A 17818-nucleotide genomic window follows, 5' to 3' on the forward strand; every position below is an offset into this window, starting at 1 on the left:
GAAAATTTACTGATTAGCAGTACATTTTCAAGCTAATTTTTAATTAGATAAAGCCAAGGTTTTAAGTTTCTTTTTTTTTAAAAAGAGATGCAAAAAGCCAACCTTTTCACAGAAAATGTTAACATTTTTCCTCCATATATTCGCATGAATTCTCACTGGAAAATATCAAAGGCATGCAGAGAGTACATCCAACACTTTAGTGAAAGGAAATTTATATTTTAATATGAATAACAAAAAGGCCAGAGGATATATGTACACACGTTTAGTCATGAACAAAAGGAAGCATTAATGCTAAAAATATCAGCAATTTTTTTTTGTTTTGGGCACATTGCCATCATTGTTGTGCAAATGCATCATCATCTGGAGGTCATTCCTTCAAACCGTCAGTACCAGAAACTAAAATTAACCCCACTTGCCTATTTGTTAAGCAAGGGACCCAATGATTTCCAAAATAATTGTTATTACTCTAAATATAAACAAATTTTAAGAATTTTAAATGTATTTTTCACGTAGTCAGATTTGCTCATCTTGAAATAACTTTTCACTTACTAATTTCTGCTTCACAGGACTCAAACAGTCATTTTCTGAGTACTGAATAACACTAACAGAATTCAAAAATGTGCATTTAAATGGCACCTGCAATGCAGCATAACATCTGAGAGTGCATCACTGGAATGCAAGCAGAGCAGAAAAAACTGACGGCCAAAAGAGCCATTTGGATAGGTTACATAATCTAGCATACATGTCACACCGGCACATATCAAGATTTTACTTCTAAGCTCATTATATTGCAAGTGCACAGGGGATTATAACGCATTCTTTTCACATCCCCAGTCAGAAATACAGCAGTTTCATAGCCTGAGTATTGCACAACTGATGTGTGATGAGGCATTACATGGCAAGCCACTTATCAGATTAAAATTCTATTTTCTGCACCAACAGAAAGTCACAGAAATGGCAGAATGCAGGCATTTGCGCAAGTTTGACCACTGTCAGCATGGTGTATTTTTGTAGAAAGACAGTAAGGGAGAAAAAACATAATAATGGATCTGATAGTTGCCCTGCAGCTAAAGTACAATCAGTTCAAGTTTTTAAACCCACTTTTGCAAATCACTTTTCCCATATTCTCTCTACTTGGGCAAAACATGAAAGAATTGGCTAACAGATTAATGTTGTATGAGCCAGCATCAGGCATTTGCAGGGTAAGAAAGAAACCAAATACAAAATAAAATTCTAATCTGTCCCAAAACTAGTTACTTCAATATGAACAGATCCCATTTCTCATGGCCATCCTTACAAGTTCTGCGCAAGACTACCAATTCAGTCTCGGTGTACAAGAGACAACTGACACTTCAGTACCGTAAACAGAGATGTGGTTGCAATAGGGTCAACATTGGCCAAAATTAATTTTGCATGGAGGATACCTCAGAGAGAGAAGAGCCGGAAGCATAACTGAAGAGATACATTTTTAATCGAGACTGTCAGAGGGATAGGGTTTGCTGCTCCAGTTTACGTTTGCTGCTTGTGCTCTGCTTTGTCGACTGATCATTTTAAATCTTTCAAAACAGTGGTAAAGGGCAATTGATGGAAATAAATACTTGTTAGTAGCATTGCTGCTACTAACAAGTTGCTTGACTGATCCTTCAATTACTGGTACCACTGCCATTTGAAACTCTCCTAAAACTTTACTTTTAGTGAAAGTGAGAAGTAAAGTTTTAGGAGAGTTTCAAATGGCAGTGGTACCAGTAATTGAAGGATCAGTCAAGCAACTTGTTAGTAGCAGCAATGCTACTAACAAGTATTTATTTCCATCAATCGCCCTTTACCACTGTTTTGAAAGATTTAAAATGATCAGTAGACAAAGCAGGGCACAAGCAGCAAACCTAAACTGGAGCAGCAAATGCTTGCTGAAATATACAGATTAAAACCACCACTGAAGTAGAGTTGGATAAGATAAGAGAGGATCAAAAAACAAAGAACTTTAAATCAATAGCTGTCTGAGGGACATTAAATATATGAAATCTGGAAATGGTGGAAAAGGTGAAGAATCTAGTTTTTAATTTGATTTATTGTCACATGTATTAGTACACAATGAAAAGTATTGTTTATTGCACATTATACAGACAGAGCACAGCATTTATTGAGATGAAAAGGCGAGAGTGCAGAACGTAGTGTTAGTCATATCTACAGCATAGAGAAAGGTCAACTTAATGCAAGTTAGGTCCATTTAAGAATCTGATGGCAGTAAGGAAGAAGCTATCTTGAGTCGGTTGGTACATGTTCTCAGACTTTTGTATCTTTTTCCCAACAGAAGGTGAAAGAAAGAATGTCTGGGGTGTGTGGGGTCCTTAAATATGCTGGCTGCTTTTCCAAGGTAATGGGAAGTGTAGACAGTGTCAATGGGTGGGAGGCTGGTTTGAATGATGGACTGGGCTTCGTTCACGACCCTTTGTAGTTTCTTGCGGTCTTGGATAGAACAAGAGTCAAATCAAGCTGTGATACGACGAGAAAAATTGCTTCCTATGGTGCATTTATAAAAGTTGGAGAGAGTTGTAGTGGATATACCAAATTTCCTTAGTAGAGAAAGTACATACAATAACATAGAACAGTACAGCCGAGGAACAGGCCCTTCGGCCCATGATGTTGTGCAGAACATGATGCCAAATTAAACTAATTCCTTCTGCCTGCCCTTGATCCATATCCCTCAATTCCTTGCATATTTATGCGCTAACCTAAAAGACTCTGAAATGCCTCTATTATATCTGCATGCACGATCACCCCTGGCAGCACACTGCAGACACCCACCACACATTGTAAAACCATTGCCCTTCACATCTCCTTTGAACTTTTCCTTTCCCCCCTCATCTTAAGTGCATGCCGCCTAGTATTAGACATTTCAACTCTAGGAAAACGATTCTTTCAACTTTGGGAAAAAGATTCTGACAACCCTATCTATGCCTCTCGTATTGCAATAAACGTTTATCAGATATCCCCTCAGCCTCCGTTGTTCCAAAGAAAACAACCCTGGTTTGTCCAGCGTTTCCTTACAGCTCATACCCTCAAATCCAGGCAGTATCCTGGTAAACCTGTTCTGCACCCTCTCCAAAGTCTCCAGATCCTCCCTGGAATGTGGCGATCAGAATTGAAACAATATTCCAAAGTTTTATAAAGCTGCAACATGACGTCCTGACTCTTGTACTCAGTGCCCTGGCTAATATAGGTAAGCATGCCATTTGCCTTCTTTACCAACCTGTGTGGCTACTTTCAGGGAGCTACAGACTTGAACCCCAAGATCCCTCTGACATCAATGCTCTTCAAGGTCTTGCCATTAACTATATACTTACCCTTAACATTTGATCTCCCAAAGTGCAGTACCTCATACTAACCTGTGTTAAACTCCATCTGTACTTCTCTGCCCATATTTGCAGCTGGTCTATATTCCTTTTACACTATCCACACGAGCCAGCTATCTCTGTCATCTGCAAACTTACCAACCCACCCATCTATGTTTTCATCCAAGTCATTTATATACATCACAAACAGCAGAGGTCCTTGTACGGATCCCTGTGGAACAACAGTAGTCACAGGTCTCCAGCCAGAAAAATATTCTTCCACCACTACTCTGACTTCTATAGGCCAGCTCATTCTGAATCCAAGCAGCCAAGTCACAGTGGATCCCATGCATCTTAATGTTCTGGATGAGCCTACCATGAGGGACTTTGTCGAAGGCCTTACTAAAATGGACACGGATTTAGTGTTTTGCATGAACAGAACTTTGTCAGCTGTCGAATAGAGGAGGCCAGTGAGCAGGGATTTGAAAGTTAATTACAAAAATAAAGGTGGTATGATCGTGGTTTCTGTGACTAAGGGTGAGGCGTAAAAATAATTAGGAAAAGTTCTGTAAATGAAGAAATGTTGTTTTATCAACTAACTTGGAAGTTTGAAGAATTAATAACGTACTTAGTTTGAGCAATCTGTACTAATGTTTAGAATGCACAATACTATAGTATCCACAAACACTACAGATCTGAACTCAGCAACGAGCCTGAAAAAAAATAAGTGATGTTTACCTTCAATGTGCTAATGTCAAACAAGAAAGCTATGAGGAGCAAATACTACCAAGTAGCATGACAGGTTGTGTATTGGAATCAAAAGGGATTCACAGGAGGAGTTCATGAGGTCAGAGCTCCCTGATAATTCAAAAAGGTGCATGGTTTGAACATACTCCTTTCATTTTCAGAAGCTGGGTTCCCGCATATGAATATATGTCATTTCCAGAGAGCGTAAATGAGCTCAACTGACCATCTTAAATTAGTGATGAGCACAGCTATTAGCACATTCTGGATTGATAAACAAGTACTACCCATTTGCAGAATCACATCTAATAGATGTTTTGTAACTATGGGGTAATTGAGTACAGTCTATACTCTACTTAATACCAACAACTTTAGAAACGTGCCAACTCAATCAGTCAATCACTGTGACATACTGCCTATGGTATGTGGCACCATGGCAGCACTGAAATTCAGGCATGACACTGCATAGTTGTGCAGCAGGCAGACTGTCTTTCCAGGCTGTCAGCAGCATTCTGCCAGTGACTCGTGTAGTCACTGCATAGTAGGCAATCCGTTGTCCAAATTTTTGAGAAACTTTACCTTTACAGAGTAACTTCAGGTGTCAAAGTGGCAGCCTCTGGCCTATCTGCTAGTTTATACGATATACAACAATGATCCAATCAGTACGGGAACTGTCTCAAAAGGAGAGCTTTGATACACATGATTTCTTGCAAAGCTTGTAAATAGCTAGGGCCTGATTTATTAGGTTGCTGATAAGGCCAACCTTATAGCACATGGAGATATACGAATCTCAAGATGTATATTGACCAGTGAAGGAAAGCTTGAAGTAAACAGGAGTAAAACCCATTACAGCCAAACTATGTTCAGCGGAACTCTGGGGTTCCATTCGATACATCCAGGTGTTCTCCTGTAGCCAGCTAATGTATATCATTTTAAAAATACTATATGGATGATAAATCAAAGACTGGGTGTTCACCGCATTGGTTGCTGTTAGATTCACTTGTACTAAGTGTGAAAACAGCAGGTGATGGAGTCAGGGGAAAAGCAGGTGATGGAATGGGAGGGGGTGCAACCATAGAACAAGGGAGACAGTGAACCGTGGGGTGGAAGTGAGGGGGCAAGTGGACTTCGGAGCAGAAGAGAAAACAGCAATGAGGAGAACAAGGTAAGGTTTGGGATGGGAGAATGGGGGCAACCAGTATGTGAGAGTGAGAGGAGAGGCTGTGCATTTATGTAAGGGTGCAAGCATGGGAGAAAAAGAGAAGAGTGTGTACAAGAGAGATACGTACGTACGTGTGTGTGTGTGTGTGTGTGTGTGTGTGTGTGTGTGTGTGTGCGCGCGCGCGTGTAACAGAAAGGGAGATGAATGAGTATGTGAGAGGGAGAGGGAAGAGAAATTTGTGCATGTACATGTGCATGAGAGAGATAAAATGACAAAGGTGAGCACATGCCATTTCACGGGATTTGCGCATGTACTCCCAGTGCACGCACGTCTCCCAGAGCCAGAGAACAGGCGCAGTTGGGACCCCACTGGAAACTTGCAGGAAGAGAAACAAGTGATTTTATTCTGTTTTAAATGTATTTTAAATGTCGTTATCGGATCCGGCATGAAATTTGCCAGGCCTGATGGCATCTCCCACCCCACTAGGAGTATTTCACTCTGGTGGGGTTTAGAGTAACTCCTTACTTTCGGGGAACTAGCAGGAGAACCTGCCAGAGTGAAGGGGGGGGTGATGGTGCCCCCTGGCATTGTCCAAGGGGTACCTTGGCACTGCCCACTGGACAGGGCCTGGGGGTGCTCCTGATGGAGGTGGTTGGGGGCTTTCGTGGAGGGCTGGAGGGGCAGCACTCCGAGGGTCCCGGGCTGACTAGCAACTGGGGAGGTTTCTTCCCCCTTTATTGGAGGCCATGGTTCACTTAGTCCCTGAGATGATGGGGTTGTCTTCCAAGAGGCTAAATTGGATTGATATTCTCTGGAGTTTACACGAATGAGAGGTGATTATCGACATCCTGGAAGTTACCATTGACCAGAAACTGAACTGGACTAACCAGATAATCACTGTGGCCACTAGAGCAGGTCAAAGGCTAGGAATACTGTGGAGAGTAAGTCACTTCCTGATTCCCCATGGCCCAACACCCATCTACAATGCATGGCTATAATGAAAGACTCTCCACTTGCCTAGATGAATTTAACTCCAACAACACTCAACCATTCTGACTTGGAAATATATCCTTGTTCCTTCACTGTGTGTCAAAATCCTAGACTTTCCTTCCTAACAGCACTGTGGGTGAACCTGCATCTCAGACACTGCAATGGTTAAAGGCAGCAGCTTACCACCACTTTCTGCAGACGGGCAACTAAGGATGGTCAAAAAATACCAGTGACATCCGTATCCCAGAAATGAATTTTAAAGAAGATTTCATTGAAATATTCAAGATTATGAAGAGGTTTGAAAGGGTAGAAGCTGAGAGGTTGTTGCTGAATCGAGAACAAGGGGGCACAATTTCAGGATAAGGGGTCATTGATTTAGAATGGAAATGAAGGAAAAAAATGGGTTGTGATTTTTTTGGAATTTTCTCCCAGAGGGCTGTGGGTGTGCCATTATTAAATATATTTAAGGTGGAGATGGACAGGATTTTGGTGTCTCAGGGGATCACGTGATAAGGGGAGTAGGTGGGAAAATAGAGTTGAAGTCCAAAGATCAGCCACACCGTAGTGAATGGCATCATAAGCTTTCCACAATCTTCGGAGTCTAGAACCAGGGATCACACTCTCAGGATATGAGAAAGCCATTTAGGACTGTGATGAGAAGAAACATAGTTCTCTGGCCTTGGAGTGACAATGAAAGTATGGTGTTGAGATAGGGGATTCAGCTATGATCATACTGAATGGTAGAGCAGGCTCGAAAGGCTGAATGACGTACATTTGACCCTATTTTCTCAGTTTCAATGATGAGTGGTATGGTCTTCCCCTGCTCCTATTCCTTACATTTTTTATGCTCTTATGCCACAGCCTGCAGTAGTTCAAGACGCCAGCTCAGGCCCACCCTTTTATTAGCAATTATGGATGGGAAATATATGGTGGCCCTGGTCATATAGCTTATTTCCCAAACAAATAAATATCCCCAGATGCTACATTTTCCTCCTCTCTTTTTAAGATGGTGGAGGAAGGGGGAAAACTTTGAACAAAACGTACGTGAAAATTTTAAGACACTCATCAACTTGAACTGCATTCAAACCCAAAAGTACAATCGTAGTGTGTCTTCCTGTACAATGAATCATGCTTCATTCCCTGACGAAAGGAAAAGTGACAGACTTGGAAATGTTACACATATTTCAGAAGCTCACTCACCGAGTTTCTGATCAAGAGAGCAGAACCACACCCTATGATTTCACAGACAGCTTGTTGGTCTATTAACTTAAGACACTTTTGAGATTGGATTCATTTTATGGCTAACCTAGGATTAAAGTGTATTCTGAAGAGAGGATAGGAAGAAATGTAGTTGAGTACAAATGTGGAAAAATATAACTTCTCTACAAATTTTGAGCCTTGAAAATGAGAACATAAGAAATAGGAGCAGGAGTAGGCCATCTTGCCCTTTGAGCCTGCCCCGCCATTCAATAAGATCATGGCTGATCTGTCGTGGCTCAGTTCCACATTCCCGCCCTCTCCCCATAACCCTTAATCCCCTCGCTTATCAAAAACACATCAACCCGCTTCTTAAAAATATTTAGCGAGGCAGCCTTCACCACTTCAACGGGCAGAGAATTCCAGAGATTCACCACCCTTTGAGTGAAGAAGTTCCTCCTCAACTCCGTTCTAAACCACCCCCCCTTTATCTTGAGGCTGTGCCCCCTAGTCCTACTGTCCTTTCTGAGCAGAAGGAGTCTCTCCACCTCTATCCTATCCATCCCATTCATCATCTTATATGTCTCAATGAGATCTCCCCTCATTATTCTAAACTCTAACGAGTACAAGCCTAGTTTATTCAGCCTCTCCTCATAGCTCAACCCCCTCAACTCCGGTATCAGCCTAGTAAACCTCCTCTGCACTCCCTCCAAGGCTAAAATATCCTTGCGTAAGTGCGGTGGCCAAAACTGCACACAGTACTCCAGCTGCAGCCTCACCAATGCCCTATACAGCAGCAGCAAGACCTCCCTACTTTTATATTCAATCCCCTTCGCTATGAAGGCCAGCATCCCATTAGCCTTCCTAACCACCTGCTGCACCTGCAGGCTGGGTTTTTGCAACTCATGCACAAGGACCCTGAGGTCCCTCTGCACCGTCGCCTGCTGCAGTTTTTCGCCACGTAAGTAATAGTCCTTCCTACCAAAGTGGACCACCTCGCACTTGCCAACATTAAATTCAAGATTCACAATAATCAGGTTTCACCTCAATGCACTTCAGTGACCCATACCACCAGCGTGTGCACTTTTGACCAAAACCGAAAATGATTTTTCTGGGTTAAATGGATAACCTTTTCTTTTAAACTTTGTAGGAAATGCTATACACAGACATGCTAATAGGCAGAATGCATATTCTTGTTCACATAACTTCTGAAATTTCAAGAACTATATGGAATTACATACTCTAAATATTTTCATGCAATCTATTAAATAAAACATGACTTACTCTGCATTCTTCAATCCAAGAAAGCAGTCCAGAAAAGCTAAAACTGGCCCAGTTACCTCCATAATAATTCCTCCTGTGTGGGATCAAAAAGTCGATTAACACAACAAAGTTCAGAACAATTCTTTGAAGTTACAAACACAGAAAATGATGGAAAGTCTCAGCAGGTCTGACAGCACGTGTGGAGAGAGAACAGCATTTTCTGTTTTGTTTCAGATTTCAACATCCGCTAATTTGCTTTTAATTCTTTGACAGTGTTTTTCTTAGATCAGAATTTTTAAATACAAGCTGCATTATTCCTTCTGTTAGGTCACGAAACATCTTGACATGGCTTGCTAGTTTGACTGTAGTTTTTGTCACTGTCAAAAGTGACAAGAAGGCTTGCTTGCTTGCTTCAAGCAACTCTGCCAGTTTTGAACTAATTTAGCCAGCAAAGGTTTATGGTAATAACCAATATCTTGCTGGTGATCGAGTAGTGATATCTGATCGCGAGAGCTTTGCAAGTGGAAAAACTTTTACTTCCTGATCCAACAGCCCCATTGGCTGGTTTCTAAAGGCTGGAAAATCCAGCTGGCTAGTTGAAACTTGAAACAGCCAATAAAACTAATGCTGGTAGTCCCATTCTAATATTCTGCTTCCCACGTGTGGGTTGCCTGAGCCTGCCCCTCAAAACCCAGAAGCAGATGATTCAGGTTGTGATTCCGATTGTTAATACTAATTTACACTCCCACATTTTACCTACTTCTACCCATTTTTGGGATTTAAAACTCTCTGCACATTAGCCAAGTGATCCCTCTTAACCAAACAAACAGGCAGCAGTACAATGGTGTGAAAAAGTTGTATGAAACAAAACAATAAACATAAAAGCTGTGTGAAATATTCTACTTTTAATAATATGTACATATTGTTGAAAGTCCCTGGGAAGAGTTACAATGAAGATACACCATGATAGATCTAATTTTCTGTATGGAAAGAATTATTCTACGAGATGTCACCCCTTCACCTTCAGTAAAATCCTTGTAAATGCAATTACTTAATTAAATATATTATGTATCAAATTAAGCATTTAACTTCTGTCTATTACTTTAACCCTAATGCTTATAAGTTCTTTCAGACTACATTTTTAAAGATACAAGAAATTGGCTGTAAATTATATTAGGTAATTTCATAAACAGTAACTGCTAAGGTAATCATATTAACATTACATTATGTTAACTTATTTAAAACAACTAACTTTTAATATAGCAGACAGAAAAATTTGACAGGAATATGCCAATTGTTCGTACAAGATCAGTGCATTTCCAGCTACATCATTAACTTGGAATATCAGCATGATTTTTGAAGGAAAATCTAAGATATTTCAGGACGGTCCTCCCAAAAAGCAGGATCGAAAACAAAAACAAAAGCAAGTTGCGTACACAAATGGAAGTATGATCCTAAGTTAACATAAATGACTTAAAAGGGAAATAAAGTCAAGAAAAAAATGGAAATTCATTTTTTCTACCCCCAAATCAACAGCTTTGTGTTTCTCAGTTGGTAAATTGGAAAGGTGAATTGTACATGGATCAAAATTCTGGAAAATCTCCTTCCTAAGAGCACTGTGGGTGCAGCTACTCCACATGACCTGCAGTTCAAGGAAGCAGCTCACCATCACCTTCTCTTGGGGAATTAGGGATGGGCAAAAATATAGGCCTAGACAGCAATGCCCACATTATATTAAATAAATTTTAAAACATTGACACAATCAGCATCAAGCCACAATTCAACATTAGCACACCATGAATATAGATGCTTATTCACAGACATTTTAAAACAATTTAAATGCATGCTATATTTTGATATTGGTCTTGGCTCAGCAGTAGCCTTCTTGCATCTAAGTATAAACTGAGTGTTCAGGCATTATCCAGGCTATCACGTTAATGCAGATTTGAAGAGGCGCTGCACTAAAAAAGAGTTAAAGCGGATAGCAATAAATGGATAAGACAGCCTAAAAAGATTAGCCTTACCGCAAATTGGTAAGTCAACCTGTCAAATTGGGCTGAAGATGCTGAAGATAGAACAGAAATAGTAGAGGCATTTGTTACAGTCTTTCATTCTTCGTTGCCTACATGAGTAGTACTGGAAGGCTGCTAATGGTATGCCACTATCCAAGAAAGGGGAGGCGAATAAACCAGAAAATTGAAGACAGAGTAACGTGGGGAAGTTATTCAAAACCCTGTCAGGATCAAAACTTCCAATGGAAAAGCATGGTTTAATCAGAGAGCGAGCAGTCACCACTGCATCAATCTTCTCAAAGGAGGCAAATGGTAAGAACTTATTTATACTTTAGCCATGGCCCTGCCTCTACATGAACATTTTCCTTTGGCTCCATATAAAAGCTCAGCTTTTTCCCAGCTAACTGCCAACACAATGTCTATAAAACGTTTTACCAGTCACTTAGTGTTACAAACAAATCTCAAACTCTTTTCGTCTCCCATATTATCTTCTCCAGTACAGCCCATAATTTTGCTTGTTAAGCTAGAATGTTCCGCCTGACATTTGCCATAAAGCTTTTTTCTGTTTTTTTTACTTCCTTTGTCATACAAAGTGCATTAGCTTTTGATGTTCTACCTTTTCCCTCCAGAAAGGTCAGGTTTATATCTAAAATTGCTGTTCTCAGTTACTGCTTTAATCTGAAATTGCCTGCTCCAGTCAACCTCTGCAACATCCTTTCTTAAGTCACTATATTGGCTCTTCCCCAGTTTAGCATTTCTATTTTCAATACTCTGTCTCTTCATTTATTACTTAAAACTGAGGTACATTGTGTTACCACTCTCCACCTATCTGTATAATTTGCAGCTCGTCTCTCCACCCTTTTCCAAATATGCAACAGCCTATAATGTTCACCCACTGCCATTTCAGCTCTTTTTTTCTGATTCGACCCAAATTTCCATAAGTGTGTTTGGTCCCTCTCCAAAGTTATTAGTTTTATTTGATCAAAACTGCCAATCCCTTCCTTTTTCCCTTCCTCAGTTTTCCTGAATACCCAAACAGGAATACTAAGCTCAAAATTCTTTCATCCAGGTCCTGTTATTGTCACTGTATCATAAACCCATGTTTATGTGCTCACACGTTATTTATCATATTGCATACATTTATATGCATGCACTCCAAACCTATCTTAGGGCACCTGTCTGATATTCATTTCTGAGTTATTCACCCCTGTAAAAAGTCTGACAACACCTGGTTTTAGTCCAACCGATTTATTTGATAGTAAACGCACAAGCTTTCGGGTTAGTCCCTTTGTCAGGTGAATGGAGTGTTCTGGCCTCAGACAGAGCATATAAAGCACAGACAGTTTAGAGATTACAGTTTAGAGATAACCCGAAAGTTTGTGCGTTTACAATCAAATAAATCGGTTGGACTAAAACCAGGTGTTGTCAGACTTTTTACTGTGTTTACCCCAGTCCAACGCCGGCACATCCACATCATTATTCACCCCTCCCAGTCTGTTTGCGCACAATTTCCTTCTGGTGTCCCCCCTTTCTTTAATGAGTGCACAAGAGGTTGGAAAGGGCCAGTTTACAAGTGCAATCAATTACTTATGATCCAATTACACTATCACTACCAGCTTCAAGAAGCAGAAGAGTTGACACTTTCTTCCAAAAGTTTCCAACAACGTTGACCATTCAGGTAAAACAGTGCTCTTCCCTAAACTGAATCATTTCCTGCTACAGGCAGAGACATTTGTCAACTTTTCTAAACCACCAAGGTTTAAATCTTTCCCAAGATCAGTAAGTAGTGTCACAAATCTCATAATCTGGGAGGGTGTACTAACTTGAAACACCACCTTGTAATGGTGTATTTTGTTTTTGGAATGGTGAGAGCTGTCACGTGAAACCCCAGCGAGAATAACCAGTCCAGTCGTTTATATAGTAATTGTTAAAATCTATTTATTAAATTAAAGTCAAATACACTTAATTTTTTTAGGGTATTTGTAGTGTATGAATCACTAAGCACACAGTTGATGTAGAAATTACCCCTTATTCCAAAATACATCTATGGTTACGGAACTCCTTAAGATTTCCCCCTTCCCAAATGCCATCCAAATTAAATAAATTTATAAGTTAAATCCAGTTAATAGTTATCACACAATACAAGGCTGATGATCAGGTCAGGGAAACATCTTTTCCTGGTCCAGCAAAAATATTTAAACTGCTTTCACAAAGGTTTCTGCACTGCCTTGTCTCTAAAACATCGATGTGGGTCTAGCCTCCTGGCTGAGAGTTGTGGACTGGCTTCTCAGACTATTAGATGTAAATTTGCCTTTTAGTTGTTAGACGCAAACTGGTCTCTCCGTTGCTAGATACAAAACTAGGCTGTCTGCTTCTGAAGGAGCTGGCAATTATACCATTTTTGGTCTTTGACTCTTGATTGTGTATTCCACTGTCTGCATCCATCAAATTGCATGAATGTAAAAGTTAGCACGTATTCCTCCACTGATCCAAATCATCTAGGTAAGCAATTTCCTACTAAAAGGGATTTGCACCTAGTTCTGTCTAGATGCCTGCTAATCTCGGAACTGGTAAAGTCACATCTTGTGAATGCTGGGTACTGTCAGAAAGCAGATTTCTACCTGTTGCTGAGCAGATTGCATCGTATCATGCCTAGTCAAATTCTTGTTACTGTTATTACTAGGCAGATCCATGACAACAGCAATTGAATTAGGTCAGCCATTTGAGTACCTTGCAATGTACAATAAAATAATGGTCAAGAGCTCCTCAATTTTGACAGATAAATCAGATTTCAACTTCCTGTGACCTCAGATATGGAATTAAACATAAAGAGAAAGTTGCTGTCACAGTACCCCTGCCACCTCAGAAGCTGCAATATACACTGGTATCTTGCTAAGAAACTTAGCATTAAAATGGAGCTGCTATACTTTTGTAACTACAAATCACTACGAAAATAAGTTTGGTCTCAACCATTCTAATTTAACTCAATTTTTAATGCAGGGAATCTTAATTACTGCTGAACTGTCTAGAATGATAATTAACTTTCACATCCTCATTCCTTCAAATTTATATTCTATTTTAGTTTTTTTTTGCTTTCTCTTCACTCTGTATACAACCTTCCCCTCTTTAGTTCACATTCTGCACCTAATTTGCCATTGAATTATTTATTCGGACACTTCCTAATATAGATTCTGCGCTGCTTATTAACATATCTTTAATCTGATTGATTAAAGAGATACACAGTTGTTTGCACTGATCACGTAGGTCCCAGAGCCCCTGTAGAGGGCATCATGCCAAAATGGCTCTCAAATTAAGCAAGTTCAGGGTAAAATCTCAGAAAGTCTGCGCACAATGACCAGCATAACAAACTAAGTTGTCTGTTTGCTTGCTGCTGAGGGCAAAATCCAGCCCTACACTTAAAATTACTAATGACAGATAAAGGACACCTGATCAGTAGTTCTGCAATGTAGCTCTTCAATCTTATCTTTATTCTGCTGTTTCTTACAGACTTTTATATATTATGTTGCTACTATTTCTCATATCTGTATGAGCAATTTAGAAAAATGAATAGGATTAATTTAGATTTTCTCATCAGTGCTGCCCATACCCGGCACCTGTTTTTTGAAAGATGGGCTGGAACAAAAAAATCTGACTGCTCCCACCAATGCCATTCAGATCAACCTATGAGGGAATAGGAATCAAACAGCACATACAGATCCCACTTGAAATGGTTATTTTGGTTAAATAATTGCTTTAAGATTGTGAAGCAGGTTCACAACTCACAGCCTGCATCTAAGTTTTAGAGACAAGGCAGTCATAGAATATGCTTTTGTGTACTATTATTTTAGTTCTATTTCCAGTCATTCAAAATACCAGATTTGGAAATATTGGAAATAAACTGTTTGAAAAGGCTTGATACACAATGTTTTTAAAAAGCTCCAACACCTTTTTAAACATTCATTCATGGAATGTGGACTTCATTGGTTCAGCCAACATTTATTGCCCATTCCTTGTGGCACTTGAGAAGGTGGTGGTGAGCTGCCATCATGAGTGCTACAGTGCATGTGGTCCAGGTGCACCCGCAGTGCTGTCAGGAAGTTCCAGAATCTTTACCCAGCTACAGTGGAGGAACAGCAATATATTTCCGAGTCAGCATGGTGAGTAGCTTGAAGGGGGACTTCCAGACGGTGGTGTCCTCTTATACATATATATAGCGCAGCAGAGTAGCACAATGGTTAGCACTGCTGCTTCACAATGCCAGGGACCCAGGTTCAATTCCCAGCTTAGGTCACTGTCTGTGTGGAGTTTGCAAATTCTCCCAATGTCTGTGTGGGTTTCCTCCAGGTGTTCTAGTTTCCTCCCACATTCTGAAAGACATGCTGGTTAGATGCATTAACCTGAACAGGTGAAGGACTGTGGCGACTAGGGGGATTTCACAGTAATTTCATTGCAGTGTTAATGTAAGCCTTAGTCTTGTTGATTCTAATAACTTTAATAAATGAACTTTTTCTAATATACCTGCTGCCCTTTTCTAGTTCATGGCAGTGGTGAGTTTGAAAGGTGCTATCTAAGGAACCTTGGTGAATTCCTGCAGTAGGTCATATACACTGCTACCACTGTGTTTCGATGGTGGAGGGAGAGAATGTTTGTGGATAGGGTGCTGACCTAGCAGACTGAGTGCTGTTGAAGCTGCACTCATCTAGAAAAGAAACCTTGTGGACAGTTTTGGGGACTCGGGTGGTGAGTCACTTGCTGCAGGATTCCTGGCCTCTGGTCTGCTTTTGTAGCCACTGTATTTTCTGTCACGGAAGACAGTTAACTTGATGTTAGCCATGGGGAAGATATTCGAAGAAATCATTAAGGAAGTTAGAACTCAGCACTAAGAAAAACAGAAGATAATTGGGAAGAGTCAGAATGGGTTTATGAAAGGAATATGATGTTTAATCAACTTAAAGAGGTCTTTGAAGCAATAATGTGTGCTGCGGACCGATGGGATCACTAGACCTACTGTACTTGGATTTCCAGAAAGCATTTGATAATGTGCCACATCAAAGGTTATTGTTGAAAATAAAAGTTCATGGTGTCGGGACTAACACATCAGCAGCGACAGACGATTGATTGGTCATAATAAAACAGAGAATATGCATAAATGGGTTACTATCTGAATGACCGGCAAAATATGCCAGGTGGAATCGTGCAAGGGCCTGTGCTGGGGATTCAATTTTTTAGAATTTACATCAATGACTTAAGATTAGGGGGCCAAATACATGGCAGCTAAAGTTGCAGACGACACAAAGATAGGTAGGAAAGTATGCTGCGAAGAAGCCACAAGGAGTTTTCAGATGGATATAAATAGACTGAATGAGTAGGCAAAAAGCTGGCAGAAACAATATAATGTAGGAAAATATAGTTAAGCATTTTGGCTGGAAGAATGAAAAAGCAGAGCATTACTTAAGCAGAAAACAATTGCAGAATTCTGAGATGTTCTCATATGAGTCACAAATAGCATGCAGGTGCAAGTAATAAAGCTAACAGAATGCTATCCTTTATTACAAAAGGCACTGAATTTGAAAGAAAAGATGTTCTGCTTCAGATATACAGGTTCTGTATACAGGGCACTGGACAGATCACAGGGCAAATTCTCTCGGCACGGGAATCGTAGCGGACGAGGGGCAGACCATGGAAAGATCTGTTGACCTCAGGCAGGATTTTCCCATTTCAGGCAAGCGCGGCCGGAAAATTGAGCCCTACATCTCAAATACCGTTTGCAGTTTTGGCCTTCCTTTTTAAGGAAGGATGTAAATGCGTTGGAGGTGTTTCAGAGGAGGTTTACTACATTGATAATACCTGAAATGAGCAGATTGTCTTAGATTAGACAGACTGGGTTTGTTTTCACTTATGTTGAGAAAGGCTGACTTGATTGAAGTATTCAAGATCTTAAAAGGGAATTAGCAAGGTGGATAGGGAAAAAATTGCTTTCTCTTGTAAATGAATCCAGAACTAGGAGGCACTGTTTAAAATTAGGGGTCACCCTTATAGGACAGACAGTCACTGAATATTTTTAAGGCAGAGGTAGATAGATTTTTGTTAGGCAATGGAATCGAAGATCATTAGATGTAGATGGGAATGTGCAATTCAACACAAGTAGCTAAGTCACGATTTTTTGAATGGAAAGGCCGACTTGAGGGGCCAAACTGCCAACTTCTGCTCCATTTTGTACGATTGTGTATAACTAGTCCTTTCAATTTCTAGTCAGTGGTAACCCCAGATCTTACTGAATTTGGATTGCTTTAGCATCTGAGGACTTAGAATTGGTGAACATTTATGTAATCATCAGTGAAGACTCCCACTTGCAATGAAAGGGAGATAATTAATGAAGCAGCTGAAGATGATTTGGCCTCAGACACTCATGTGATGAATTCCTCCAGTAATATCCTTGAAATGAAATGATTGACCTCCAACAACCACAATGATCTTTCCTAATGCTAGGTATGACTCCAATCACCAGAGTTTTCTTCGATTCCAATGGACTCCTGTTTTGCTAAGGCTCCTTGACGCCACACAGACAAACAACACCTCTATGTCAAGAGTAGTTACTCTCATCTCAACTTAACTCTTTGTGAAAATGCATTAGCATTTGGAAATTGGATAAAACAAATTATACTGCTTCCATTTCCTAAGATCTTTATATTTCTTCTCTACTTACCAAAATAACTAGAGGAACATTAGTACAAATAAATTTTACAGGTGATTTCAGTAAAAGGCTGGAGAAAATATATAGATTTGTCACGAAGGTAGCAATTATACTGATATGGGCACAGCTTTAATAATTGATTATAGTGTTCTTGTTGTTAGTTATAATACAAGTGGCTTGTTTTCATTCCAAACGCAGTAAGTGCAAAATATTGGCCCATATTTTCTGTTTCCAAACATACCTCAAAATGCGCGCTACGGGATTCTTCAAGAGTCCCAAACCAAGGACTTTGTGAGAATTGGCCAGGAAGCTTTTTGATGGGCAATTCCCCTGCTCCCTGGGACCTTACAAAAAAAGTCTCCAAGAGTCAGATACTTCAGACAATTTTGACCCACTTACCTGGCTGGTTACACAGGAAATAAAG

General features: G+C 40.1%; 1 protein-coding gene across 1 annotated transcript in view; it reads right to left on the minus strand.

The window, feature by feature from the left end:
- The window catches only part of chm (CHM Rab escort protein), a 128776-nt gene that overhangs the window by 88680 nt on the left and 22278 nt on the right, over positions 1-17818 (minus strand). Inside the window, exon 3 of the mRNA XM_080187708.1 lies at positions 8710-8782. Coding sequence (XP_080043834.1) covers positions 8710-8782 — 73 coding nt within the window. The remainder of the gene's footprint in view (positions 1-8709; positions 8783-17818) is intronic.

The sequence above is a fragment of the Carcharhinus amblyrhynchos genome, chromosome 4 (genome assembly GCF_965287045.1).
Source record: "Carcharhinus amblyrhynchos chromosome 4, sCarAmb.v2.hapA, whole genome shotgun sequence".
In the NCBI taxonomy this organism is placed as follows: Eukaryota; Metazoa; Chordata; class Chondrichthyes; order Carcharhiniformes; family Carcharhinidae; genus Carcharhinus; species Carcharhinus amblyrhynchos.